Source organism: Lepidochelys olivacea (assembly GCF_965140295.1).
Source record: "Lepidochelys olivacea isolate rLepOli2 genome assembly, chromosome: 5".
Classification (NCBI taxonomy): Eukaryota; Metazoa; Chordata; order Testudines; family Cheloniidae; genus Lepidochelys; species Lepidochelys olivacea.
In genome coordinates this window covers 116710578-116738211 of record NC_140415.1, presented here as the reverse complement: position 1 = coordinate 116738211, position 27634 = coordinate 116710578, and the positions used below count along the sequence as shown (strand labels likewise).

At 39.9% G+C, this 27634-nt stretch overlaps 2 protein-coding genes across 4 annotated transcripts in view; one reads left to right on the top strand and one right to left on the bottom strand.

Moving 5' to 3' along the window:
• Window positions 1-27560, bottom strand: part of IFT74 (intraflagellar transport 74) — a 61744-nt gene extending 34184 nt beyond the window's left edge. The window contains exons 1-8 of one of the 3 annotated variants that reach the window (XM_084629568.1): window positions 27502-27560; window positions 25496-25639; window positions 24029-24164; window positions 18558-18606; window positions 17760-17858; window positions 17507-17567; window positions 13196-13255; window positions 11705-11766 (exon numbers count right to left, since the gene is read on the bottom strand). In XM_084629568.1, coding sequence (XP_084485694.1) covers window positions 11705-11766; window positions 13196-13255; window positions 17507-17567; window positions 17760-17858; window positions 18558-18606; window positions 24029-24164; window positions 25496-25615 — 587 coding nt within the window. In that variant the 5' untranslated portion in view covers window positions 25616-25639; window positions 27502-27560. Of the gene's footprint in view, window positions 1-11704; window positions 11767-13195; window positions 13256-17506; window positions 17568-17759; window positions 17859-18557; window positions 18607-24028; window positions 24165-25495; window positions 25640-27404 lie in introns of all 3 variants that reach the window. The other 2 variants (XM_084629569.1, XM_084629570.1) reach the window with 2 other exon arrangements.
• Window positions 428-9307, top strand: LRRC19 (leucine rich repeat containing 19). The gene is made up of 5 exons (XM_084629571.1): window positions 428-767; window positions 4737-4829; window positions 6650-7154; window positions 7277-7492; window positions 8923-9307. The coding sequence occupies exons 2-5, from the start codon at window positions 4746-4748 to the stop codon at window positions 9249-9251; spliced, it is 1134 nt and encodes a 377-aa protein (XP_084485697.1). The 5' UTR covers window positions 428-767; window positions 4737-4745; the 3' UTR covers window positions 9252-9307.
• Window positions 27561-27634: the final 74 nt, after the last annotated feature.

Here is a 27634-nt window from a genome sequence, read left to right as displayed (position 1 = left end):
TTCCAGCCGATAAAATAAGTGCACCATTACTGTAGATTTTTTGCTTGAAATATATATATGATACACATTGTATAACACTGGACTTGATTCTTCTGTCCTTACACAAGTTTAACTCACTGAAATCAATGTGAATTTTGAACACAAAACAACTTTAGGATCAAACCTATCATAAAGTAATTTTTTGAATGTTGACATACCATGCAATGTTCCCCCTAAATAAAGAGGGATTATGTGACAGATCTAAGCTACTACCAGAGATAGTTGCTTCAATTACATCACCATTATATACAAATTAGCAAACTAAAAATATGAGGCTTGCAAACCATGAATTTTCATTTAAAAATGTGCACATCTGTAAAGATCTACAGATTTTACATATCTGATTACTAGATTCCATTTACACAATAAACCTCTTTTCTTATAAGTTTCTTTAATTGACCACAACTCATGCTGTGTAAGCTCCTGCAATATTTTAACTTGATTTCTCCTATGTGATCAGAAATTATGAGGCCTAAACATATCATTACCAGACTTCCTTATTGGCTGTAGATCCAAATAAACCTGAGATGACCATGAGAAATTGCTCAACCTAGTCAATCTTTTGCTAAGGAAGTTCTAGTCTTTTTATTTATTTATTTTTAGCTACCTGCCTGTTCACTGAGTACAAAGGTTGCAAACAAAGTAAAGTGCTGTTGCAACATATTACTTCTTTTTAATGCACAGGAAACACACAACTATACATATGATCTCTCAGAAAAAATAGAAAGGTAAGATACTTTATAGAATTTTTTTATGAAACCAATTTAATATCTTAAGTGTGTGGGAAAATACTTGGTTTGTATAATTTGGCTGTCCGATTGGAAATGGATCATACATTAAAGACGCTCTGGGTTCCTCAATCAATATGAACTCTTCACAAGCCAACCTACTGCATTATGCTTTGTTAGAAGATTAGAAAACAACCTGAGTCTTTCGGAAAGGAAAGATTTTCTGATTTTATAAACTACATTTCTTCCCAATTTACTCTTGAAAAATGCATATTTTATTGTTTTTTAACTAAATGTAGGAAGTGTAAAGGAACACATCCCTGTGAAATGAAAAATGTCATTTATGAAACATTTTCAAAGAAAGCACCTATGGGCTCAGATCTTAGGAGAATGTCAAGATATTAATGATGTACTGCCAGCCTGAGTTTTTTGCAAAATGACTAATTTAAAAAAAAAATCTATTTTCTAATAGATCATTCTTCAAATAGTACAGGGGTGGCCAATCTGAGTCAGAGAAGGAGCCAGAATTTACCAACGTACATTGCCACAGAAATACATCAGCAGCCCCCCTCAGCTCCCCCACCCCAGCTCCCAGCACCTCCCGCCCACTGGCAGCCCTGCCGATCACTGCCTCCCCCTCCCTCCCCGCACCTACCGATCAGCTGTTTCTAGGCAAGCAGGAAGCTCTGGGGAGGGGTGGGGGAGGGCATGGCGGGCTCAGGGGAAGGGGTGGGAAAGGGTGGGGTGGGGGCAGGGCCTGTGGCAGAACCAGGAGTTGAGCAGTGAGCACCCTCTGGCACATTGGAAAGTTGGTGCATGTAGCTCCAGCGTCGGGCCTATACAAGGAGCCGCATATTAACTTCTGAAGAGCCACATGTTGCTCCGGAGCCACAGGTTGGCCACCCCTGAAATAGTATTTGTTGATTTTTTTTTTATAATTCTTTAAAAATTTTTATGAACATCTTTCTGCTCTTATGCTGATGTTTATATGGGTCTTTTCATTGTGACAGAAACTGACCGATTGACTACACAAGGAAAATTTTTCAACAGCTCAAAATTGATTTTGAGTTTACAGCGTCCCTTTAATTCAGATGTACTGAACTTTGCATAATTTTCACCATTTAGCAACTTGTAAAGATTTGTTTCCCCTTCTTAAATTGCAAGAATATGCTGAGTCAAGATTGCTTTAATAGCCTGCCCTCCCTAGGTGTGGAGAGAAACCCACAAATCTCAGGTATGCTGCAGTGATGGGTGACAGGGGATGGATCACCTGATGATTACCTGTTCTGTTCAGTCCCTCTGAAGCACCTGGCATTGGCCACTGTCAGAAGACAGGATACTGGGCTAGATGGACCTTTGGTCTAACCTAGTATGCCGTTCTTATATTCTTATGATAACTGAAAGTTTCTATACAGCAGTGGTTCTCAACCAGGATGTCCAGGGCCTCCTGGGGGGCTGTGAGCAGGTTTTAGAGGATCCACCAATTATGACCAATGTTAAGACTAATTAGGGCAGAAAGCCAAAGCCCCGCTGCACAGGAGTGTAGCCCAGGGCTCCGAACCCTGCCACCTGGGGCTGAAGCTGAAGCCTAAGCAATTTAGCTTTGCAGGGGCTCCCTGTCATGTGCACTCCCAGGCAATTGCCCTGCTTGCTACCCCCTAACGCCGGCCCTGGCTTTTATATGCAGAAAAACAGTTGTGGCATAGTTGGGACATGGACTTTTTAATAGCATGTTGTGGGGGGTCTCAGAAAGAAAATGGTTGAGAACCCTTGCTATAGAGCATGTGGAGTGAATCCAGCAGATGTACATTTCCAACAACAGTGGAGATACACAACTGGCTGGAGCAATCCCAATCTTCCTGAGGGGACAGATTGAGGGAGGCAGGCAACCAACTAGCTAGGTTTGGTCAGCAGGCCACACCTGTAAAATAGATCATAAGTATTATTTGAGATAAAGAGCTATAAGCCAATGTGCCCAGCAAACCAAGTTTGTCAATGGCTAGGCCTGCTATCATGGTACGAGATTGGCTAAGTCTTCCTTTTACTAGTTTTGAGAAGAATTGAGACCTAGCTTTAAGAAGAAATTTTGATGCTGGAAAGTCTCTTGGGGTATGTCTACACTGCAGACCAGTGCGCTAAAAATAACTTTGAAAACATTAGAATCATAGGACTGGAAGGGACCTCTTATTCATCTATTTTCTAAGGTAAAGCTGTTTTCAGTCTCTCTTCATATGAGTTTTTCCATACCTCTTAACTTTCTGAACTCCCTTTAATTCTGCAATATCTTTTTAGATGGGGGTAACCAGTACCATACATAGCATTCCAGATAAGGCCACATCACTGATTTATATCAAGGCATTATAATATTATCCACATTTATTATCACATTCTTTATGCATCCTAACATTTTGTTTGCTTTCTTGACCGCAGCTGCACATTGTCCAGAGGTCTTCACTGAGCCATCTACAGTTGAGTCTAGGTCCTTTTTCAGGGTTTATATAGTTAACATAAAAGAACCCTGTAAGGTGTCTGAGTTTTTAACTTTTTCCCCTCCACTGTGCATTACCTTATACTTATCAACATTAATATTCAGGTATAATTGTGTTGCCCATTCACCTAGCTTGGTTAAGTCTCTCTGAAGGTACTCATACAGTCATCTTTGGTCTTGACTAACCTAAATAACTCTGTCATCTGCAAACTTTGCTACCTTGCTGCTCACTTCCCTTTTCCAGCCCATTTATAAATATATTACACAGAAGGCCTGCTGTGAATCTTTAACCATGATGGATATTGACCATTTAATCCTGCTCTTTGTTTTCTGTCTCCTAGCTAGCTTCCGACCCATGACTACTGAGGGTTTTTTAGCAGCCTCTTGTATGGGACCATGTCAAAGACCTTTTGAAAGTCTAAATAAATCATCTCATCTGATTCTCCTTTATTCACAAGTTTACTAACAAGTTTGAAGACTGTGGATAGTTAGTGAGACACATTTTCCTTTTGCAGAAACCATGCTGCTTACACCCCATTACATCATGATCTTCCAGATGTTTTATTATTCTATTTTTAATTATTGTTTCAACCAGTTTGCCAGGTAGAGATTTACTGGTCTGTAATTAACCTGATCACTCCTAGTGCCTATTTAGAATATAGTCCCTAAATCTGCACTGCATATGTCTGAAGGAGCCTAGATTCAACTTCCTTAAGGGGTCATAAAGTAATTTTTTCTAAACTCTGGTTTTCCTGCCAAATCCTATTTCTCCATCTCTAATGATTTTGCCTCACAGGATTTTTGCCTTTCTTGAAAATCCAAAGATGCTGCATGCATGTATCCTTTAATACAGTTTACATGGTTTGCATTCACTTTTACTTTATTACTTGATGGGTGGCTAAATCTTGCCAATAAACCCTGATTCAAAGAAGCAGATGGATCAGGTGTCATTTGCACAATTTCTGGAGGTAGGTTAATCTTAAAATGAATAGCCTCTGTAAGGAAAGCCCTCATGATTTCCAATAGATAGGGTGTATCCTGGTTCAAAGACCCCAACATAGCATGTTGACCCATGGTTACCTAGCTCCAAAGCACAGATGAATAGGTCGGCGCATAGAGGGCTATCCTATGACAAGAATAACAGATAGCTTATGAGCTTCATTGACTGTGCTGGTCACCACAAATACTGATCGACTGCACACAAGCTGCCTGGTTGCTTTCAGGTTTGGCTCAGTTCAATAAAAGCTGCAGCTATTTTGGCTAAAACACACCTTTCGCCCCAGCTGCAGTCTTATTTAGGCCTTCGGCAATATTTACGTAAGACAAAAATGCAGTAAGTTATGATGAATAATTGGTTTCAACTATAAATCAACAATTTTGTTTACATTACTAAAACAATCTTCACTAGGAGCATGCCTTTAAACTACTAATATAGCTACTTAAATTTTGGCCCTAACATGCAAAAATATTTTCTCTTCTAGATTTTGAACATGAAAATCCCTTGGCTAATGATCTGGATTGGAGCACTGTTCTCCGATCCAGTCACAGGTGACTGCGATACTACTTCTCTTTCTGTAAGTTTTACAACCATATCAACTAATCTGTTTAATTTTTGCTCATTTTTGTAGAAGATCCATAGAAATTACAGGAGGTGCCTTGTAGATCAAAGACATTATGTATTTTAACAATAGTCCCATCTTCAACCACCTCAATACCTTATGGTGTATACATACAAAGCCTGTATATAGCTATAGCTGGAGCTATAGAAAGATTGATATTCAACAACCTGACGGTAGAAACATATAGAAATGCAATAAACAACATGGCTTTCTTTTAATTGCACAATAAACCAATGCAAATCGTTATGACAAGTCTGCACTTTGTAATTTATTGAATTGCAAACATGTTTGATATATTTATGTTTTCAGATCTTGATCCAAAACCCAAAAAGTCAACAGTCTTTTCCCTGACTTCAATCAGTTTTGGAGCAAGCTCAAAAAACTGCAAGCTGCTGAGCACCCTCAAATACCACTCAAGCCAAGAGTGTTGACGGAGTTCAGCACTTCAGAAAGTCAGCCCTACAGCTTTTGAAAACAATCATAGTAATAAGAGAATAGAATTTGATTTTGAATTCCAAAGAGACTTAATTGAATTGCTTCCTCCTTCTTGTATTTATATTTGGGTGTCATGTACAGTCAGGTAATTAAACTGCTGTTACACTGATTACTCTGCTTACATTAAGGAAGTAACTCACTGCCTACATGTCTAGAACTAACTTTGCTATTTATCTTTTGCACTAACCTGTAGGAGAGCAAATTACACACACACACACGCACAAGAGAAATCCACCATCTTGTAAAAATAAAACAGGTCTCAGTGTACTCATTGGTATGCAGAATAAAATCAGTACAGTAGGCTCTCAGAGCTGAGATGACTGCAGGTAGGTTAGTTTCAACCCAGAAAACCAAATTCATTTAAGTGTCTTGGTTGCCATAAAGATTTAATCTTTAGTGAACTCACTCCTTCTCAAAAGGTCTGCCTGAAAATCTTATTAAAATAAACATCTTTACATATGGAACAAAATATGAAGAGAAAACAAAAATGAGTTAATTCTCAAACTCTTGCCCCCTTCCTTTCATTCAGTCACTACACCTTTCTTTAGAGATCTTCCAGTTATGTAGGAAGGCAGTTCTTTTATACTCAGCCCCCTTCCCATCAGGCCTGGCAAAAAACTTCACATTACATTCCTAATTTCTCTTGGTCATTAATTCCCAGCTTCACCCCCTCACCACAGAGGGGAGTTTCACCTCCCCCTCTTGGAATTCCACACTCCAAAACAGCTTCACTAAGGGCTTGTCTACACTTACCGGGGGATCAATGCATGGCGATCAATGTAGTCGATCTAGCAGGTCTAGTGAAGATCTACTAAATCGACTGCAGATCGCTCTCCCGTTGACTCCTGTATTCCACCAGATCGAGAAGAGTAAGGGGAGTCAACGGGAGAGCATCTCCTGTCGACATCGTGTAGCGTGGACCCCATGGTAAGTAGATCTAAGTTCTGTCGACTTGAGTTACGCTATTCACATAACTCAAATTGCATAGCTTAGATCGCCTTTTCCCTGTAGTATAGACAAGGCCTAAGATGACTTCCACCACCTCAGTGACCGTGTCCCTTATCCCACAAGCATATTTTTAAGAAAATCAGGAATGGGATAGTACTGGCCCAGGACAGATTTCCTTTTGGACCTCAAAGAGTTGGAATGCTTGGTTACAAAGGTTTTTTGCACTGTAGGTGCTTGTCACTGTTTCTCTCTCCTTCACCATCAACTCTCCCTACTAGAAAATAATTTGTAATTTTCTATGTTTATATTGTTTTTCTTTCTCCCTTCAACAGGTTACTTGTGAGGAATCTGGAAAGAATTACTCTTCTATCCCTAACTCTCTAAATAAAAGTGTTACTAAACTGTGTCTTAGTAATAACAACATTACTTTAAATGATTCTGACAAAAAGGTTCTTCAGCTATTTATTAACTTGACTGAACTCTATCTGAATGAAAATGCCATTACTGTGCTACATAATAATACCTTCAGCAATCTGTTAAAACTCACAGTTCTAGATATTAGTAGTAATTATATCAGTACAATCGAACAGGCTGCATTTACAGGCCTAAATCAACTATCCATATTGAATCTAAATCATAACAAAATATCCCAGTTGGATTCTGACACAATTACAACACTAAAAAACCTGACAATTTTGAGACTACAGGACAATTTGTTGAAGTACTTTGATGTAAAAGCATCATTTAAACTGATTACCTTAAATGGAAATCCATGGAATTGTTCCTGTGGCCTGCTCAGTTTACAGAAATGGTTGAATACCTCAAACGTGACAATGGGTAAGTTTTGACAACAGCAGCATTCAGGTCATTACACAATATATCACAATATCTTACTTACACTGCAGCGCAGACCCTATAAATACAATATTTCATGACCTTTTTATTATTCATACTTTCAGAACATGAAAATGACACTCTGTGTGCGTATCCAGATGTCTGGAACAAATCTTCTATCAAGACCGCACCTATCCAAAAATCTGATTGTGACTCAAGAAGAGGCTCTATAGCAGTCACTACACCTTCCACATCTGCCATCAGTCCTAAAAACATTGCCATTTTAACATTTTCTCTCAACTCTTCAAACAACAATATTAGGAGTAATGCATCAAATCCAGGTGATGTATTGATGTTTCATTTTAATACTTCATAATAGCACCATCCAATACTAGTGCTATGGGACAGTCCTCTAAAAAGTTAGGGATATGGGGATTGCTGTGCTCCTAGGCACAGAAATATTGTGTTCACATTATGTGGAATTTTTGTTATGTTTAACTTTATCAGAAGCTCAAAACTGACCTGAATTAGAACTCCATTATGGAATATTGTAAAATAATATCTATAAACTAATGATGTGAGAAGATTTGAGGTTCAAATAACCATCCAAGTGTTTGTATTTTAAATGAACTACAATCAAGCCACCCAGTTAAACCGCCCACAATCTTCTACCCCTGAAAACAGGCTCCTTCCTATTTTTAGTTTTCTTCTTGGTATGTAAACAAGCTCTACTGATTTACTTACCCATACCCTTATGCCTGACCTCTGGTGTGTTCAGTGAGAGGGCATCATGACTGTTCCCACTCTACCCCTATTGGAAACATGAAGGAGCACTTACACCACTTTCTCCACCATTGGTGTCCCATTTTGAACCACCATTACTCCACTTGATACCCTTCCTCTCCCTTTTTACCCACAATTTATTCTCTACTTCATCCTCCATCCAAATGATTCTGCTCCCCTGCCTTTTCCCACTCAGAGTAGCAGCTCCACTTCCTGCTCCTGAGCCCATCTCTCCTCTGCACAAAGAGACCAGTAGGACTGATGAGTGGCTGAAATGGGAGAAAGAGACAGCAAGCTCTGGATCGTTTATACCTAGGAGGCCAGCTCAGCCACAAAATCCCTTAGGATGCGGCAGCTGCCATAATTCCCTGGACACTAGCCAGCACTGTGAACACACAGGGTAGATTTGCAAATAGAGATTCTTGGCAGCTATGGTCTGTTGGGATTTTCATCATAAAGGAAATATATCTGGAGAGATGTGCAAAATGAAAAAAAATTAAAAAGTGACTATCTGGGTATAGATGTTCTTGAGGGCAATCATGTCAGCTTGAAGTGTGAAAATGAAAATCAGTTACATGTTCTGTTGTCCTATTCCAGGGATGAATCTAAAGTTCACTTAAAATCTGAATAATGATTCATGGAACGTGCCCAGAACATTTCAACAGATCTTCAGTCCTGAAAGGAAGTTACTTATTTAAACTTGACCACACAGTACATTCTAAGTATCTAGAGAGTTAAAATATGGACTTAGGCACCTGCAAGTAAAAAGTTTGTCCTCGGTGCAGAGATTTTGGTTGTCCAAACACAAGTATTCTATTAATGCTGTACAAAGAGTCTCAAGAGTCTCTATCACTTTGTTTCCATGAGTCCCTTATCAGGCCATGAAGCAATTAATATCATAGCTCTTTTGGTATTATGCAAGGAGCTGGTTATTTTGGTTTAAGATATTTAATTTAATGTGATTTTACTTTCTTTTGTATTCTTAAAGGTTCTCCACCTCTTGGCAAATCTTGGGCCTTTCTTCTGGGTGTTCTGGTGTTTGTCCTAAGCACTTCACTACTGATTTTTATTGCCATAAAATTCCCACGGTGGTACCTCTACTTGATCAGCTACAATCACCGTCGTCTGGAGGAGTATGAACCAGAAATATTTGACAAGGAGTTCACAACTGATCTGAGCACTTTTCCATCAATATCAAATACCAATGAGCACGATGCCATTGTAGCATTTGAACAAACTCATACATTTGTACTTGAGGAGGATGGATTTATTGAAGACAAATATATAGACGACCCTGGATTAACTGAAAAGGTCTAAAGAAAAGGAGTACTTGTGGCACCTTAGAGACTAACCAATTTATTTGAGCATGAGCTTTCGTGAGCTACAGCTCACTTCATCGGATGCATACCGTGGAAACTGCAGCAGACTTTATATATACACAGAGAATATGAAACAATACCTCCTCCCACCCCACTGTCCTGCTGGTAATAGCTTATCTAAAGTGATCATCAGGTTGGGCCATTTCCAGCACAAATCCAGGTTCTCTCACCCTCCACCCCCCCACACAAATTCACTCTCCTGCTGGTGATAGCCCATCCAAAGTGACAACTCTTTACACAATGTGCATGATAATCAAGTTGGGCCATTTCCTGCACATTTCCTGGGCTATCACCAGCAGGAGAGTGAATTTGTGTGGGCGGGTGGAGGGTGAGAAAACCTGGATTTGTGCTGGAAATGGCCCAACCTGATGATCACTTTAGATAAGCTATTACCAGCAGGACAGTGGGGTGGGAGGAGGTATTGTTTCATATTCTCTGTGTATATATAAAGTCTGCTGCAGTTTCCACGGTATGCATCCGATGAAGTGAGCTGTAGCTCACGAAAGCTCATGCTCAAATAAATTGGTTAGTCTCTAAGGTGCCACAAGTACTCGTTTTCTTTTTGCGAATACAGACTAACACGGCTGTTACTCTGAAACCTGAAAAGGTCTAAAATTCTTATATGATGGATGATCATTTGGCTTTACAATAGCTGATTATATAGGATCAATCCATTCAAAATCTTGTATATAAATATATCTAGTATGTATCACAGACAGAACTCAAAGCTCTCAATCCCTCTTTTTTGGACAAATGTGTGGCACATGTATTAACTGTAGAGGTAGGAAATCTGGCGTTGTGAATGTATTACCACAGTAACAAATATTTCAAAGTACATAAGCATATACTCCATATGTCTGACACTAAAATCTCACTGTTTGATTATAGTGGGGGAAAATAACACCTACTTCTTATATAGTATTTTCATCAGTAGATCTCAAAACACTTTACAAAGGTAGCATCATTACCCCTGTTTTACAACCAGGAACTGAGGCACAGAGTGGGGAAGTAACATGCCCATGCCACTGGCAGAAGTGGGAATTGAACCCAGGTCTCCTGAGTCTCAATTCAATGCTCTGTCCACTAGGCAAAACTAAAAGCATTGAGTATCTAAGCCAAACTCAGTTTTCTTTATTCATAAACAAAAAGTATTTGTTTGAGTAAGCAAAACAAATACGCTGTCTTACCCCCATCACTTAAATGCATTCAAGGACAAATTACCATTATTATATACCAACCACCTTTTTAATCTTATCCCACGGTTGCCTGATGTCTTTTTTCTTAACAGGTTCTGAATATCTGAAAACTGCCAATGCAGTACATATTTTTAACAATTTAAAGAAAACATTGAGAAATTTCCATTTTTAAACTGAAGGTAGATGAACCTCTTCACGATTTTCAAATGTTCTTAAAATCTGGATGTTGAGATATAGGAAAACATCATTTTATTTAAGGAATAATTTATAGTAAATGAGAAAATAGACATTTGTTTTTAATATTAGAAGAAAAATGTATTTCGTATTATTTCACAAAAGTGTTCATAAAATACAGCCAATAGCAAAATGCTCCACATTTTTCATCACTTTTTATTAAACTTTTAAAGTCACAAAATCTTTATGTTGTATAAAAAAACAAAACTTGAAACATTAATGGCTCAAATGTATCCTCAAAGAGACCCACTGGAATAAATGCTATTGGTTTAGGCATGTCTGAGGACAGAATTGGCACCAACTGTAAAAATAAATATACTACAAAAACTCGTGGTGTATTTATAGAACAGTTAGCAGGTATGTGATCATTTTTAATGTATTTAGAAATCACTGAATAACAGATTTTAATTGTGTTATGAAGGCTATGGTAACATTTGTTTCTTTCAGTCAGGAAGTCAGACTAACTATAAAGCAATCCTGATGAAACAAAATGCTGTCAAAGAACAAAGTGTTTGTTTTTAAAGGAGACATTGATTCTTACATAATGTTCTTTTAAATAACTTCATTTTTGTTGTACTGAATGACATATTTAATGAATACAGATGCAGTAGTGACAGTATAACCTGTAGGATTATTGACCTGATAATTTCTGATTGACTTAGAGAACAAACCCATTATGTGTTCATCTGATTAAAAATCAACTTCTTTATTAAAATATATTGAAACAATATTTTAAATGTACTTTAGGACTATGCCGTACTTTAAAAAGTTGACTGAGTGAGTGAAGTTTTATTTCCTACAAACTTTATTCAGTGACATTTGTAGAGCATACATGCAACTCTTAGGCAATATTTTTCTGAGTTAAAAATCCCCCAATCAATCAAATCACTTCTTCACTCTTACCCATTTTAATAAGCTACTTTATGCTAAAATTCAATTTTCTGATATTTGATGTACTTACGCTTGTCTCTCTGTAAAAATTATATCAATACTCTGAGCTTCCCGGTCATTTTGAGTTTTTAGCTGTTAAAAAAAAAAATCAATACTCAGTAACAGATTTTTGCATGAAAAGATTCTTGCCACTAATGAAAATATAAACAGTATCCATTCATCCAAGGTTATACAAGCATTTGAATGAATGAAGGGAATGGAAGACCAGAATGGAGATGGGAAGGAATAGCAGCCGCCTCCTACCACAAAGGCCTATCTGATGCGGCAGAGATGGATTCTGTAACTCTAATTCCCATTGGAAGCCTGCATTTGAATAGGAGCTGTAATCATAGAAACTGCACATCAGTGTTTTTATTAATAATCAGGTTGGATCACTTAGGGTAAAAATATTTTCACTTGCTTCTCGAGCTCCTGGAAGCCTCTTTTCAAAGAAAAGTTCCTTCTGACTATGAACACAGTGAGCACTGGCACAGTCTTGGTGCCTGAAGACTCCCTCCAGCGAACTTATGAAATCAAGAAAGAACTTCAAGGGAAAGCACAGCTGATATGTATTTGCTTTTGAACACACCATAGGCCCATTAATGCACTATTGCTTTGGAGTCACTTGAAGGGCACAGCATGGAGGAGAATGAAGAAAAACTCAAGAGCCTGGGGAATTTTACAAGCAAGACTGGTGCATGTGGTCAGCCTGTCAGGTGGTTAGTTTTCTGTGCCCTCCACCCAAATAATGTGTGATATATGTGAATACTGGTACCTTGGGTTGGGAGACATATCTCTCTTGCCTGAAATAGAGAAATATCATGGGCTTTGAGGATAATTCTAAGAGCAACTGTGTCACTGACCAACAGATACCCCAGCATTAAGGTCGAAACAGCTGGATGAAAAGGTTTAGTCAGTCTTTCAATAACTGCAGCTCTACACATGTTGTTTTAGGATGTAAACCACAGTATTTTAACACAATGAATATGGGATCCCAGGATACTACATTTAACATCCCATGCAGTGTTTTCAGGGTATACTCAAGATCTAAATTTTAGACACGCACTTCCTTGGGAAGCAAAAAGAAGAACTGAATTCACTGAAAACATATAATACCTTGATGAGTTTTTTTACAACAGAAACTTTAATCTATTTAATTTTTTAAAAACTATCAATCCTGTTTCTGGAAAACAATTATCAAGTGTTTGCTAAACTTTGAGACAACAAAGAGTTTTATGCGGTCTTCATTCTATAACTAAGGCCTCAGTCCTCCAAACACTTACACATGTGCTTAACACAACACACACAAGCAGCTCCATTGAAGTAATGTGCGTCCCAACCCTGCAAACTCTTACATACTTGCCTAGCATTACTCACCCGAATAATCCCATTATAGTCAATAGACTCTTTAGGTCAACAAAATCATGCATATGCACAGACATTTGAATGACTGAAGTTGTAATGTATATATATTTTTTTATTGTAAATACTATATTACCATGGCAAATACTCAAACTCTTACCATATTATAATCGCTCATCACTTCTTCCATATCTGTATTGGTGTTAAGTTTATCCACTAGCTGAAACAAGAAAGAAGCTCAAACAGTTAATACTCTGTTCTTTTTAATTACATTAAAGAAACATACAAGAAGTTAGAAAACTCTTAAATCATTCTTTGAAAACGTTACAAAAGAGATGACTGGTATGGTATTGCAAACAAAAATCTGAAATTAGAAATTTTAATATACCATATGTAAGCTTCATATTTCATAATTCTTACAAGTTCTGTATAACTGTATAGAAAATTAATATTAAATAACATTAATATTACAGAAGTGGTATTGATTTCTCACATCCAAAGCAAAGTTGATTACTTATACTATCCAGTACATTTTCTTTTTTCTTTTTAAATACTCTCCTTGGTTTCCCTCTCCTTCTTACAAGCCTCAAAATATTTTCTCTCTCTACTGATTTAGTCCTTTCCTGTGGACATAGAGAAAGAAAGGCTAATTTTCAACTCCACTTCAAATTTGAAACAAAATGTATCTGTCCAATTAGCTTAAATCTCTTAATAACTTAACTATGGCTATGAACACACTTCAAAATAGTGCTTGTTAGTTAGGCAACCACTACTGCACAACCAATAGAAAACACTGTTTTTATGATTCTATGCAAGCGTAGGTTAGTCTTTGGGATTTTTAAAAACAGTAAACTAGAGCACTGAACAGTATAAAATTCCTCAAAACACATCCTCTTTGCCCACAGAGATCAGCTTTCTTAGAATATAGAAGGCATTCTACATCACATTGGAATGATTTTAAAGTAACTAACATTTCAGGTCTAGGCAACTTAACAGAATCCTTTTAAAGTCACAATATTGTGATGCACATGTACAATAAAGTTGTAGAATATTGCTAAAAATTTCTAGATCCATAAAGAGATAACGCTGTAGCATTTAGTAGTGGAGGTATCAGCGTAGAGGTGACCAGATGTAAGGAACCAGAGCGCTGACATGTAAAATTAGACAGGTTTAGAGGATTTTGTTTTTGTTTTTAGATAAGGGTTGGGGGAAAGCTGACAGGTGCAGAGGAACACAGTTTGGGTAGAGACATCCCTTAGGGATGAATTTATTAAAGGGGGACCTCCACATCCAAGTAAAGAGGATAGAAAAGAAGTTGGTAAAGTACAGGTAGGAGCTAGTCAGGAACAGTAAAGAATAAGAGATCACATTTAAATATAACATATAAAAGCAAGCAACTGAATATTGACAAAATGTACAAGTTCTTATACACAAATGTGGGAAGTCTAAATACTAAGATGGGTGAAGTGGAGTGCCTGGCATTAAATGGGGCTATTGATATAGCAGGCATCACAAGAACTTGGTGGAAAGAAGACAATCTATGGGACCCTAAAAATCAGTGTACAAAATGTATAGGAATGACAAAGGAGGTAGTGGGGGAATTATCTCCATATTCACTGGATACATGTCATCTCAGGAAGGCATGCAGAGAGAATATTTCTAGACACCATAAATTATTGCTTCTTGGAGCAGCTTGTCCTGGATCCCACAAGGGGAAGAAGCAACTCGTGATTTAGTCGTAAGCAGTAATCTGGTGCAACGGGGGAATATAGCTGAACTGCTTGGTAATAGAAACCATAATGTAATGAAATGTAACATCCTTGTTGGGCAAAAAAGACAAAGAAACCCACCACAGTAGCATGTAACTTCAAAAAGGGGAACTAAACAAAAATGAGGGAAATTAAAAGGAACAGTCACAGGAGTGAAATGCCTGCAAACTACAGAGACTATTTAAAAACACCATAATAAAGGTTTAAACTAAATATATACTCCAAATAAAAAAAAATAGTCAGAGGACCAAAAAAAAAAAAAAAATGCCACCATGGTTAAACACCAGAGTAAAAGAGGCATTTAGAAGCAAAAAGGCATCATTTAAAAATTCAAAATCAAATCCTAGTAAGGAAAATAGAACGGAGCATAAATTCTGGCAAGTCAAGTGTAAAAGTATAAGCCAGGCCAAGAAAGAATTTGAAGAGACACTAACTAAAGACAAAAAAGTAACGGCAATTAAAACAAAACAAAACAAAAACATCAGAAGCAGGAAGCTTGCCAAACAAACAGTGGGGCCACTGAACGACTGACGTGCTGAAGGAGCACTCAAGGAAAACACAGCCATTGAAGAGAAGCTAAGTGAATTCTTTGCATCAGTCTTCACTGCAGAGGATGTGAGGAAGAGTCCCACAACTGAGCCATTCCTTTCAAGTGACAAATATGAGGAACTGTCCGAGATTGAGGTGTCAACAGAGAAAGTTTTGGAACAAATTGATAAATTAAACTGACAGAGATGGAATTCACCCAAGAATTCCTAAGGAAATCAAATATATAACTGCAGAACTACTAACTGTGGTATGTAACCTATCACTTAAATCAATCTCTGAACCAGATGACTGGAGAATAGCTAATGTAATGCCAACTTTTAAGAAAGGCTCCAGAGGTGATCCTGACAATTACAGGGCAGTAAACCTAACTTCAGCACCAGGCAAACTGGTTGAACCTACATGAAAGCTCAGAACTATCAGATTCAAAAATAAGCATAATATGTTGGTGAAGAACCAATATGGCTTTTGGAAAGGGAAATCATGTCTCACAAATCTAATAGAACTATTAAGGGTGTCAACAAGAATGTGGACAATGGTGTAATAGGACTTTCATAAGTCTTCAACAAGGTTCCTCACCAAAGGCTCTTAAGCAAAATAAGCAAGCATGGGATAAGAGAGGTCTTCCCATTGATCAGTAACTAATTAAAAGTCAGGAAACAAAGGGTCAAATAAATGTGTAGTTATCACAATGGAAAGCGGTAAACAGCGGGTTCCCCTAACAATCTGTCTCAGCACCAGTGCTGTTCAACATATTCATAAATAATCTGGAAAAGGGGGTGAACAGTGAGATGGCACAATATATAAATGATACAAAATTACTCAAGATAGTTAAGTCCAAATCAGATTGCAAAGAGTTACAAGGTATCTTACAAAGGTATCTTACAAAACTGAATGACTGGGTGACAAAATGGCAGATGAAATTCAATGTTGATAAATGCTAAGTAATGCACATTGGAAAACATAATCCCAACCGTACGTACAAAATTAGGGGATCTTAAGTAGCCGTTACCACTCAAGAAAGAGATCTTGGGTCATCATGAACAGTTCTCTGAAAACATGCTTAATGTGCAGCAGCAGTCAAAAAAAGCAAACAGAATGTTAGGAACCATTAGGAAAGGGACAGATAATAAGACAGAAAATATCATAATGCCACTATATAAATCCATGGTATGCCCATACCTTGAATACTGTGTGTAGTTCTGGTCACTCCACCTCAAAAGATATATTAGAATTGGAAAAGGACACAGAAGGTCAACACAAATGATGAGAGGTATGGAATACCTTCCATATGAGGAGAGATTAAAAAGACTGGGACCGTTAAACTTAGAAAAGAGATGACTAAGGGGGAGATGACTATGAGAGAGGTCTATAAAATCATGAATAGTGTACAAGAACATAACCCAAGAACCAGGGTCACCCAATAAAATTAATAGGCAGCAGGTTTAAAACAAACAAAAGGAAGTATTTCTTCAAACAACAGAGTCAACATGTGAAACTTGTTGCCAAGAGATGTTGTGAAGAATTCTGGGTTCAAAAAGAATAGATAAGTTAATGGAGGATAGGTCCATCAATGGCTATTAGCCAAGATAGTCACGGACAGAACCCCATGCTCCAGGTGTCCGTAAATCTCCAAATGCCGGAAGCTGAGATTAGATGACAGGAAATGGATCACTCGAATTGCCTTATTCTGCTCATTCCTCTGAAGCATCTGGCACTGGCCACTGTCTGAAGACGGGATACTGGGCTAAATGGATAACTGGTCTCATTCAGTATGGCTGTACTTATGATGTTATATCAACAACTCCCAAATTATCATTGAGGTCATTGATCAAATAATCAGAGAATTCACTGAAAAGCCAAGTGAAATTATTTTTTCAAATGACATACTGTAATAAACATCAAATCTGATATTGTTGGGGGAGGTTGCGTCTAACCATAAAATGACTAAAATGTATGTGTGGGTGTACATATCCTTATGACAACTATGCAAGCATTTGTTTCCTTTTTAATAAGTGAATTAAAGCAGTTTTAAACAGTAAATCTTTCTAATGGAGAAACGTCATACAAAAAAAATACTAAGTTAAAACCAGTATGTGCACCATGCAAAAGCAATGGGGGGAAAATCTAGTGTGAAACAGCTAACAACAGCATACCATATTGTAGTCCGCTAGTTGACCTTGAAATTCTTTGATTTCACCAGCTAAAGTCTCTGCCCTAGATAAAGAACAAAAATTCAATTTTATGAGATTAAGTGTTTTATACAGCAAAACAAAATCAGAACAAGTATTCATTTTTATCGTTTTCTAGGTTGCACGGTATTGATATGCAAGTCTGATATAACAAAAGACAAGGTCCTGACAAGGCACTTGGGTATGCTAACATTGCATTAACTTCAACATGACTCACCTCTTTTCATATGACAGATAGACAGAATTCTCCTGGTTATACATTTCTATTTCTTTCTGAAGTTTATTTATTTCTGTTGCGAGTTCACTTATTTTGCTTCTATAGAAAAGAAATATAAAAAGTTACTTGTATGCTTAAAATGTACAACTAAAATACTGTAGGATAAAGCTAATACTAGATTATAAATGTATATGTATTCAAGCCATCTCTCTTGTATTACAGATTGTCTCAAACAGCTCTAGGATCAGCTAAAGAAATTTAAAAAGGGGTTCTATCTTGGATAAACTCTTAAACAGTTATAAAGTACTGAACTCGGATAGCATAAAAAGTTCATTTTATTTAAATTTAGAGTATTTTCTCCTCTTTGGTGTAAGTGTAAAGTAGAATTGTTCAGTTGTTCCAGTAGAACAATCCCACAACAGTTTCACAACATGGGTAGCCTCTAAAGGTAAGAGGATATGATTTAGGAGTGCCCATCCAACACAGAAATTTTACTGAACATGACAAAGTGTTTTATAAGATACTTGGGCAATAATGAAAAATGTTAATTTAGCAAATTTATTCTTGGAATTAAGGGCGAAATGTACCCCAGGATAGAGGATCTACAAAGGCCCTCCTCATCCCAAAAAGCCTTATAACAGGGAGAATTTCAACATAAGTGAACAAGCCAACCTAATCCACACTAATAAGTATGGCTATTACTAGATTTATGATGTTGTATTTTATTCCTTGATATGGGTGTGGGGAGGGAGAAGACATTAACTATGCTACAGCTTGAAAGTGTTGTCACTAACATACCTAAGCAGTCCAAGATAATAGGATTTATCCATAATCTGTCTCTGAGGACCTAACAAAGGAGAACAAGTAACATTTTATTAGAAGATAATGTGTTTTAATGAGACAAATTAAGTTCACAAAGGACGAGCTGAAGTTATACTCCAAACAGAGAACGAGCACCTTCAGAATGTCCTCATACAGCTTTTATTCAACCAATACAGATGAAATCAGAGATACATGTTAGGCTTTGGTGGGGATTTAGATTACTTAAGCAACTGAAAGTTTCTGAGATGAATCTTGCAGGAAGGTGACTTCATCCTAAAAAGAGATGGAGGATTTATAAAACCTGCTGTAATTTGCCCTATGTGTGTTCTCTACCAAAACCAAGCACATATTAAAAATAAAGACATAAAAGTTAAAAAGCATCATAGAAACACTAAATTCAAGGACAGAGTTTCAACCCCACTTTGTTTTTCTTACACTCTCCACCTCAGCTAAGCCTTGAATTTCACATTCAGCTCCACTGCTGATCTAGCCTCGTCTATCGTTTAGATTTGGTTCCTCGATGCTGCTCCAGCCTCCCGCGCTCTGACTGACTTTTCTTGCGGTTTGTACCACCCCAGCCATGCCATCAGGCTGAATAAGTCCTTTAAAAAACAGGTTCTCCCTGCCCTGCGCTACATCTCTTTTCACTCTTTGTATAAAGCTGAAATCACCTTGAGGTGCATCACATGCTCTCTCCCAGTTCTACAGGCTAAACATCACAGCACATAAAGAAACAGATTCTCCGCACAGCATAAAGCGGTGACATATGAATCAGCGGGCTCTCTCTGGGTGACAATCTACTGTAAGTCTAGCTGCTATATACCTTCCTTTGTTTTTCACCTGCTCAGCAGTGATTTTAGGATAGATTCTCTTCTACAATATGGCCCCATATTGCAAATGGACTGTAAAGACAGCTGATCCAGCCAATGGGACTTTCACCAACTCCAAGCCACCTCCAACATAGGGGATATTTTGGTAGCATGGTCATAGACTGTTGTGTCCCAGAAATCATTGGTTGATGTACCAACCTCCTTGGAGCCATAGCCACAAGACATAGTATAAAGGACCTCTAAACAATGCTGGGGTCTGGGCTGGTATAGAACCAGCCTTAGACATTATGAGTTGCCAATAGTTCCTATTCACCCCATCTTGTCCCTCAGCTGTTCCCAATGCTTAGTGGGCATAGCTAAATTGGAGTCTTTGAGAGGACAGGGAAGAAAGGAGAGCAGCAAATACGCACCCTGGACTTCAGAAAAGCAGACTTTGACTCCCTCAGGGAACTGATGGGCAGGATCCCCTGGGAGAATAACATGAGGGGGAAAGGAGTCCAGGAGAGCTGGCTGTATTTTAAAGAAACCTTATTGAGGTTACAGGGACAAACCATCCCAATGTGTAGAAAGAACAGTAAATATGGCAGGCGACCAGCTTGGCTTCACGGTGAAATCCTTGCTGATCTTAAACACAAAAAAGAAGCTTACAAGAAGTGGAAGATTGGACAAATGACCAGGGAAGAGTATAAAAATATTGCTCGGGCATGCACGAGTGAAATCAGGAAAGCCAAATCACACCTGGAGTTGCAGCTAGCAAGAGATGTTAAGAGTAACAAGAAGGGTTTCTTCAGGTATGTTAGCAACAAGAAGAAAGTCAAGGAAAGTGTGGGCCCCTTACTGAATGAGGGAGGCAACCTAGTGACAAAGGATGTGGAAAAAGCTAATGTACTCAATGCTTTTTTTGTCTCTGTCTTCACGAACAAGGTCAGCTCCCAGACTACTGCATTGGGCAGCACAGCATGGGGAGGAGGTGACCAGTCCTCTGTGGAGAAAAAAGTGGTTTGGGACTATTTAGAAAAGCTGGATGAGCACAAATCCATGGGGCTGGATGCGCTGCATCTGAGAGTGCTAAAGGAGTTGGCGAATGTGATTGCAGAGCCATTGGCCATTATCTTTGAAAACTCATGGTGATCGGGGGAAGTCCCGGATGACTGGAAAAAATCTAATGTAGTGCCCATCTTTAAAAAAGGGAAGGAGGAGGATCCTGGGAACCACAGGGCCAGTCAGCCTGACCTCAGTCCCTGGAAAAATCATGGAGCAGGTCCTCAAGGAATCAATTCTGAAGCACTTAGAGGAGAGGAAAGTGATCAAGAACAGTCAGCATGGATTCACCAAGGGCAAGTCATGCCTGACTAATATAATTGCCTTCTATGACGAGATAACTGGCTCTGTGGATGAGGGGAAAGCGGTGGACGTGTTGTTCCTTGACTTTAGCAAAGCTTTTGACACAGTCTCTCACAGTATTCTTGCCAGCAAGTTAAAGAAGTATGGGCTGGATGAATGGGCTATAAGGTGGATAGAAAGTTGGCTAGATTGTCAGGCTCAACAGGTAGTGATCAATGGCTCCATGTCTAGTTGGCAGCCGGTATCAAGCGGAGTGCCCCAAGGGTCGGTCCTGGGGCCGGTTTTGTTCAATATCTTCATAAATGATCTGGAGGATGGTGTGGATTGCACCCTCAGCAAGTTTGCAGATGACACTAAATTGGGAGGAGAGGTAGATATGCTGGAGAGTAGGGATAGGATACAGAGGGCCCTAGACATATTAGAGGATTGGGCCAAAAGAAATCTGATGAGGTTCAACAAGGACAAGTGCAGAGTCCTGCACTTAGGACAGAAGAATCCCATGCATCGCTACAGACTAGGGACCGAATGGCTAGGCAGCAGTTCTGCAGAAAAGGACCTGGGGGTTACAGTGGACGAGTAGCTGGATATGAGTCAACAGTGTGCCCTTGTTGCCAAGAAGGCCAATGGCATTTTGGGATGTATAAGTAGGGGCATTGCCAGCAGATCGAGGGACATGATCGTTCCCCTCTATTCGACACTGGTGAAGCCTCATCTGGAGTACTGTGTCCAGTTTTGAGCCCCACACTACAAGAAGGATGTGGAAAAATTGGAAAACGTCCAGCGGAGGGCAACAAAAATGATTAGGGGATTGGAACACATGACTTATGAGGAGAGGCTGAGGGAACTGGGATTGTTTAGTCTGCGGAAGAGAAGAATGAGGGGGGATTTGATAGCTGCTTTCAACTACTTGAAAGGGGGTTCCAAAGAGGATGGATCTAGACTGTTCTCAGTGGTAGCTGATGACGGAACGAGGAGTAATGGTCTCAAGTTGCAGTGGGGGAGGTTTAGGTTGGATATTAGGAAAAACTTTTTCACTAGGAGGGTGGTGAAACACTGGAATGCGTTACCTAGGGAGGTGGTGGAATTTCCTTCCTTAGAAGTTTTTAAGGTCAGGCTTGACAAAGCCCTGGCTGGGATGATTTAGTTGGGGATTGGTCCTGCTTTGAGCATGGGGGTTGGATTAAATGACCTCCTGAGGTCCCTTCCAACCCTGGTAGTCTATGATTCTATGACAGCCGTGAAAGGAATTTTGGGACCTAAACTGAACACCCTGGAATTAAAACCAACAGTTCTAGTTGTAACCCACTATCTCGAAGAAGGACATCTGAAGTCCCCTCACTCTGGAGCTGTATTTCTGACATCAAACCATAGTCCAATTGTGGGTGAGTTCAATGTGATTACAACTGTATAAACATTTGTTGTATAGTAAAGTATTTAAATATTGTTCTGCAGTGCTTGAAGGAGACTCAATCTATGCCTTCTTCTTTTAATATTATTTTTTTCAAATGTCTCCCAAGAGATGTGAATACTATAAGCAGTGTTCAGGCATAGAGAAGTCTGCTACTTCTGAGTTTTCTAAAAGCAAAGATAGTAGAAGGAGGGACTCATTAGTGTGTCTCTCCCTTCCCTAATCCCTATTAGTTGTAGTTCCTTACAGTGTAATTTGTTCAGTTCACTCCTTATTACTCTTCCTTGAAAAACATTTCAGATACCTCACTAACTTCCACACTTTCTGTGATTCATGTCCTCAAGTCAAAATGTGACTTATTTGAGGCTAGTGGTGATTTAGTGCGTTCTAAAATTGGGGTATTAGAAAAGAAGGTAGACAATGTAGAACAGTCTACAAAATAACTGGAGAATAAAATTAACATTTTGCAAGATCAGGGTGAAAGTATGAAGTCTCTTACTGGAGTTCCTTTCTATGCATAACAGTCTACTCAATCATAACCTGAAAACTACAGAGAATAATATGAAATCTGAATCATTTAATGAATTTGCTTTAGTCTTACACAAATATTTGAGTTAGACATTTGACTCACTTCTGTGTGTTTTGAAATGCTTTAGGATTCCCATTTAAATTGTTACCCTGTGTCCCTTATTCTGACTCTTCACAAATTTGGGGAAATCTTATTGTTACGATTCATAAAGAGTCATAAAAATAATCTGAAGTTATAAAAGAGATCTTAAAGATACATATCTTCTCTGAACTTGTAAAATCTACTTATACACAGATAAGAAACTTTTGACTTTGCAATCAGAATTTTTTCTTTTGAGTTAAAGGTGTCACGATCTTTATCAACTAAATCTTTCTATGGTTGTAAATAAGGAAGTATAATCAAACTCAAGATACAATACATTTTCTAAGTCCTCGGACCAAGGCCTTAATCACTATATGCCATTCACCCTGTTCCTTGAGGGCCAAAATTTGTTCTCAATTACAGCAATGTAAATTTAGAGTAGGTCCATGAGCCTTAATGATTCACTCTGAATTTTCACTGTGGTAACTGAAAAAAGAATTTATCCTAAAAGGAGAGATGGAATCACATGATGACCCATTGATTCACTCTGTAACCCTGCCTCATTCAATACACAAAATACATGTTTGCGTAACTAGAGCATATAATAAAGCACTAGCACAAGAAGCAGATTTTTGAGGGCTTCACTTTGCAACCTTAATTTTCTTTCTAAAAACTACAAATATTCCACACGGAAACTATGCTAAGAGAAAAATGATAAAACACAGACATTCAATAACATGAAACTATTTTCTAGACAGTTGTAAGACCCTCTGTCTTGCACAAGATGTGTACTCAGGAGGCTGGTTTATTTGCCCCCTTGCCTCATTCAATACGAGCATTAGTAGATCATATAGATCACGCAAAGCTCCAAATTCCACATGAACATCAAACTTTTTATGGAATGAGACAAGGCTAAGATTCCATACACACCCACCCAGACAGAATATTCTATTCAACTAATTCACTTATGCTTGCATGATATGAACAGACTATAGTAAGGCTGTTATTCAAATAATGTGCAAGACGCATTTTTAAACCCCTATACATTCTGCCAAATCTGCCCAAGGACTCTAAAAGGCACATGTCTGACCTAGTGACTATCAGTGCTAAATTTCAAGTTTCTGTCCCACACTAGAGTTACTAGAGCCACAAAATATCCTCTGCCATCCAGTTTCCCCAAAATTGTACTGATTCATTGAGAGTGTTAAAAAAATCTTCCTGTATTAAGATGAGAATTCTTCATATATTAAAATACCTTTCACCCCAGTTTTCATTCCACTTAACCCTTGTTGTGTCACTGGACGGTCTGCAACTTTAATGTGAGATGACAACACCCCTCCAGTACCTAGGAGACCACCACGAGTACCAGGCCGTGATGTACCAGGGGGCATCTAGACAAAGACAATAGAATAATAAACCAGTTCTTATATTTATGCAGTTGTTAAGAGGAACATTTAAAAGCTTGTCTGGATTGTTCTAACAATTAGAAACTAACATATGTATTTTACTTAGTACACTAGATCTTTAGCGGTATTTTTCTTGCAGGTGATAATTTATACCAAATATTTTAGAAGTAAATCTAAATAGTATAGTATCAAATCAAAACCTCGAGCACATACATCTCTCTATATTTGTTTTTGAGACTCAAGGCTATTGTTTTTGCATTCTTGATGTTCTTTTTCTTCCTCAGGTTTGACCTCTGCCCAAATGATAGTGTAAACTGAATTCCTACTGTTTTGTTTATCATGCTATGTGGTTATCTTTTAGCAGTTAGTTCCAATAACACTCTCCCTCCCCCACACCCCCCCCATTAGATTTAAAAAATCTGTTCAGTGAGACTATTATTTTAATTGTCAGGAAAAGCAAGATTTTCCTGTCCAAAAACTTCCATAAAGCTCAGGTTTCTACTTATGTGTGGAGAAAAACATACAAGTCTCATGCTCAGGCCTCACATATAATGCTTCTCTTTATTGAAATCACCTACTTTTTATTAAAATCTCCTACTTCAACAGAGGTGTAGGCTAAAAGCAACCTACTGGCTACCAAAAAGTGCATAAATTAAGGAAGAACAATTTGTTGCTCCTCCAAACAAATGTCTCTAGTTTGGCTGGAGAGGAGAGACTGTTAGGGAATTGGATTGTACTGTGAAACTGGATTGTACTGTGAAAGCAAAAGTCCAGCCCTGTTTATTCTAGTCCCAAAGTGCATCAGCAGATGCCTTAGGACTTCTGCAAAATGCATTTTGCTCCTTTGCGGATACCAGATGTGGGAGGCACTAAGCTTGTAGATCCAGTAATCTTTAAGTACTATGGGTTTGACCTTTACTTGGCCTTTGCATGCCATACCAGAATAAAAGGACCAGAGGCAATCTGAAGACCCAGTGTAAATTACTCCCATGACATGAACAAAATCATAGGGGAAGGCAACCGACGAAGGGTGACAGGACACATCTCTAACAAACCAGATCTTTTTGCTTTTTCTACTAGTAACTCTAAAAGATATATTTCATCCAATATATGGCAATAACAGTTTCCAACCCACCTCCTTTTAACATACAATAGACAAATCTTCTTGGAATGAAGAAAGAAATATGAAGTACCAAAAAAGAATTCAAACGGCTACCTTCAATTACAGTTACTACTGGCACCCAATTCTTCATAACAGAAACATCAGGATAAAATCTAAACATTCAAAACAAACATATTAAATCACTTTAACACACCCCTGTTCCCACTCTGGCTACTGCTGGAGTCCGTAACAAGGATGAAGAAGGCCTGGTTGTCAGCCCAATTCCTCCTCTTGAAGCAGGACGAGCTGTGGGTGGCTTGTGATTGCTTGCCATTTTCTATTTATTTTAAACTTCTCTCTGGAAAGAAACATATGATGCTCATGTCCTTTAATTAGAACTGATCCTTTATTAGTGACGCCCTCCACTACATTTCTAATCCTTTACATTACTAAGGGAGCTTGTTGTATGCTGGGAAAGGAATGGAGGGTGTTGGACAGCTGAGGGTATGAGGAACATGTAGCAGATATAAGGTGGTACTAGCGTATATAGGAAGTATAAATAATGTGTGATGCTGCGGGGAGTACTGGGTATCTAGGGAGCACCGTGGGAATACTAGAAATACTCAAGTGGGTGGGGAGTTTAAGGTGCAGCACAAGGAATGTGGGGGGAATACAGGGAGCAGCAGGAAGTATAAGGGGTGGCTCTGTAGGTTGTGCGGATTACATTGGGGCTACTAGGAGGATGGGTGGGTAGCCAGGGTGGCACAGGGAGGATGGGGGTATTGGGTGCTAGTGTTGTGGGGGGGGGTTTACAGGTGGCACTGTGATATGTGGGGGAATACAGGATGGCACTGGGGGACTGTGGAGGATATAAGTGTGGATAGGCTATGGGAACTGTTAGGGGATACTGGGGTAGCACTGGGGAAGATGGGGTTCTAGGGATCTGGGGGCATATGGGGTGGCACTGGAGGTGTGAGAGGAATATAAGGTGGCACTGGGGATACTGAGGTGGTATGGGGGGCATTAGGGGCTGTTAAGAAGTCCTAGGAGTGACACAGGGGCTGTAGGGAGGTACTAGGGGTGGCACTGGGGAAGATGGGATACTTGGGCTGTGGGGGGGAATATGGGCTGGTACTGGGAGTGTGGGGAGAATTCAAGGGGGTACTGGGGTAGTGCTGGGAGCTTTGGGGGTACTGGGGTGGCACTAGGGGCAGTGGGGATTGTTAAAGAGTACAAGGAGTGACACAGGGGCTGGGGGCAGGGTTGCCAACCCCCCAGGATTGGCCTGGAGTCTCCAAGAATTGAAGATTCATCTTTAATTAAAGATTATGTCATGTGATGAAATCTCCAGGAATATTTCAAACCAAAATCGGCAACCCTAGTTGTGAGGAGTACTAGGGGTGGGCACTGGAGGAGTACGAGGGGTGGTTGGGCTATGGAGACTGTTAGGGAGCACCAGGGGTGTCACTGAGAGGTACTAGAGAGGGGCAAGGGACAGGGGCTTCTACAGGTAGTGCTGGGGGCTCTAGGGATGGAGCTGGTGGGTGCGGGCACTAGGGGTGGCACTGGAGGACACTAGGGATGGAGCTAGTGGAGGTCGTCACTAGGCAGGGCTGGGGGACATTAGGAGGTGGCACTGGGGGGCACCAGGGATGGAGCAGGTGGATGCAGGACACTAGGAGGCAGTGCTGGGGGCACCAGGGATGGAGCAGGTGGATGCAGGACACTAGGAGGCAGTGCTGGGGGCACCAGGGATGGAGCAGGTGGATGCAGGACACTAGGAGGCAGTGCTGGGGGCACCAGGGATGGAGCAGGTGGATGGGGGGCCCCAGGACAGCGCAGGGGGCACTAGAGGCGGCGCTGTTGGGGGGGGCACTCGGGGCGGCGCTCTTGGGGGGCGCAGTAGGAGATGGCACTAGGAGCAGTAAGAGGCGGCGCTGGGGGGGCACTAGGGATAGAGGAGGGGGGGGAACGACACTAGGGCAGCGCTGGGGGGGGGGGCACTAGAGGCGGCCGCTGCGGGGCGGCTCCCTCCCGGGAGGGTCACGGGAAGCGTCGGCTCCGGTCCCCGATTCTCCCCATGGCGGCTGAGCGCCAGACAGGAGCGCGGGGTTCCGCCCTACCGGGAGACGGGCCCCCAACGCGGGCAGCGGCTGGAGACCCGGCCCCGCGGTCTCACCCGAGGCGGCCGCTCCCCAGGGCCCGTTGGAGCCGATTTACCTCCTCCGCGACCCGTCCCGGAGCGACGGCAGTATCACAGCAACCGAGCAACCCCGCCCCATTGCCCCAGCAGCCAATCGTCGGCCGCGCTCCTTCCACTCTCGCGAGAATCTGAAATCCCGCCGCCTCCCAC

Coding starts and splice junctions, on each gene's coding strand:
- LRRC19 (XM_084629571.1), top strand. CDS start 4,746: ATGAAAATCCCTTGGCTAATGATCTGGATTGGAGCACTGTTCTCCGAT. Junction 7,155..7,276: donor TACCTCAAACGTGACAATGG/GTAAGTTTTGAC, acceptor TCATACTTTCAG/AACATGAAAATGACACTCTG. Junction 7,493..8,922: donor GAGTAATGCATCAAATCCAG/GTGATGTATTGA, acceptor GTATTCTTAAAG/GTTCTCCACCTCTTGGCAAA.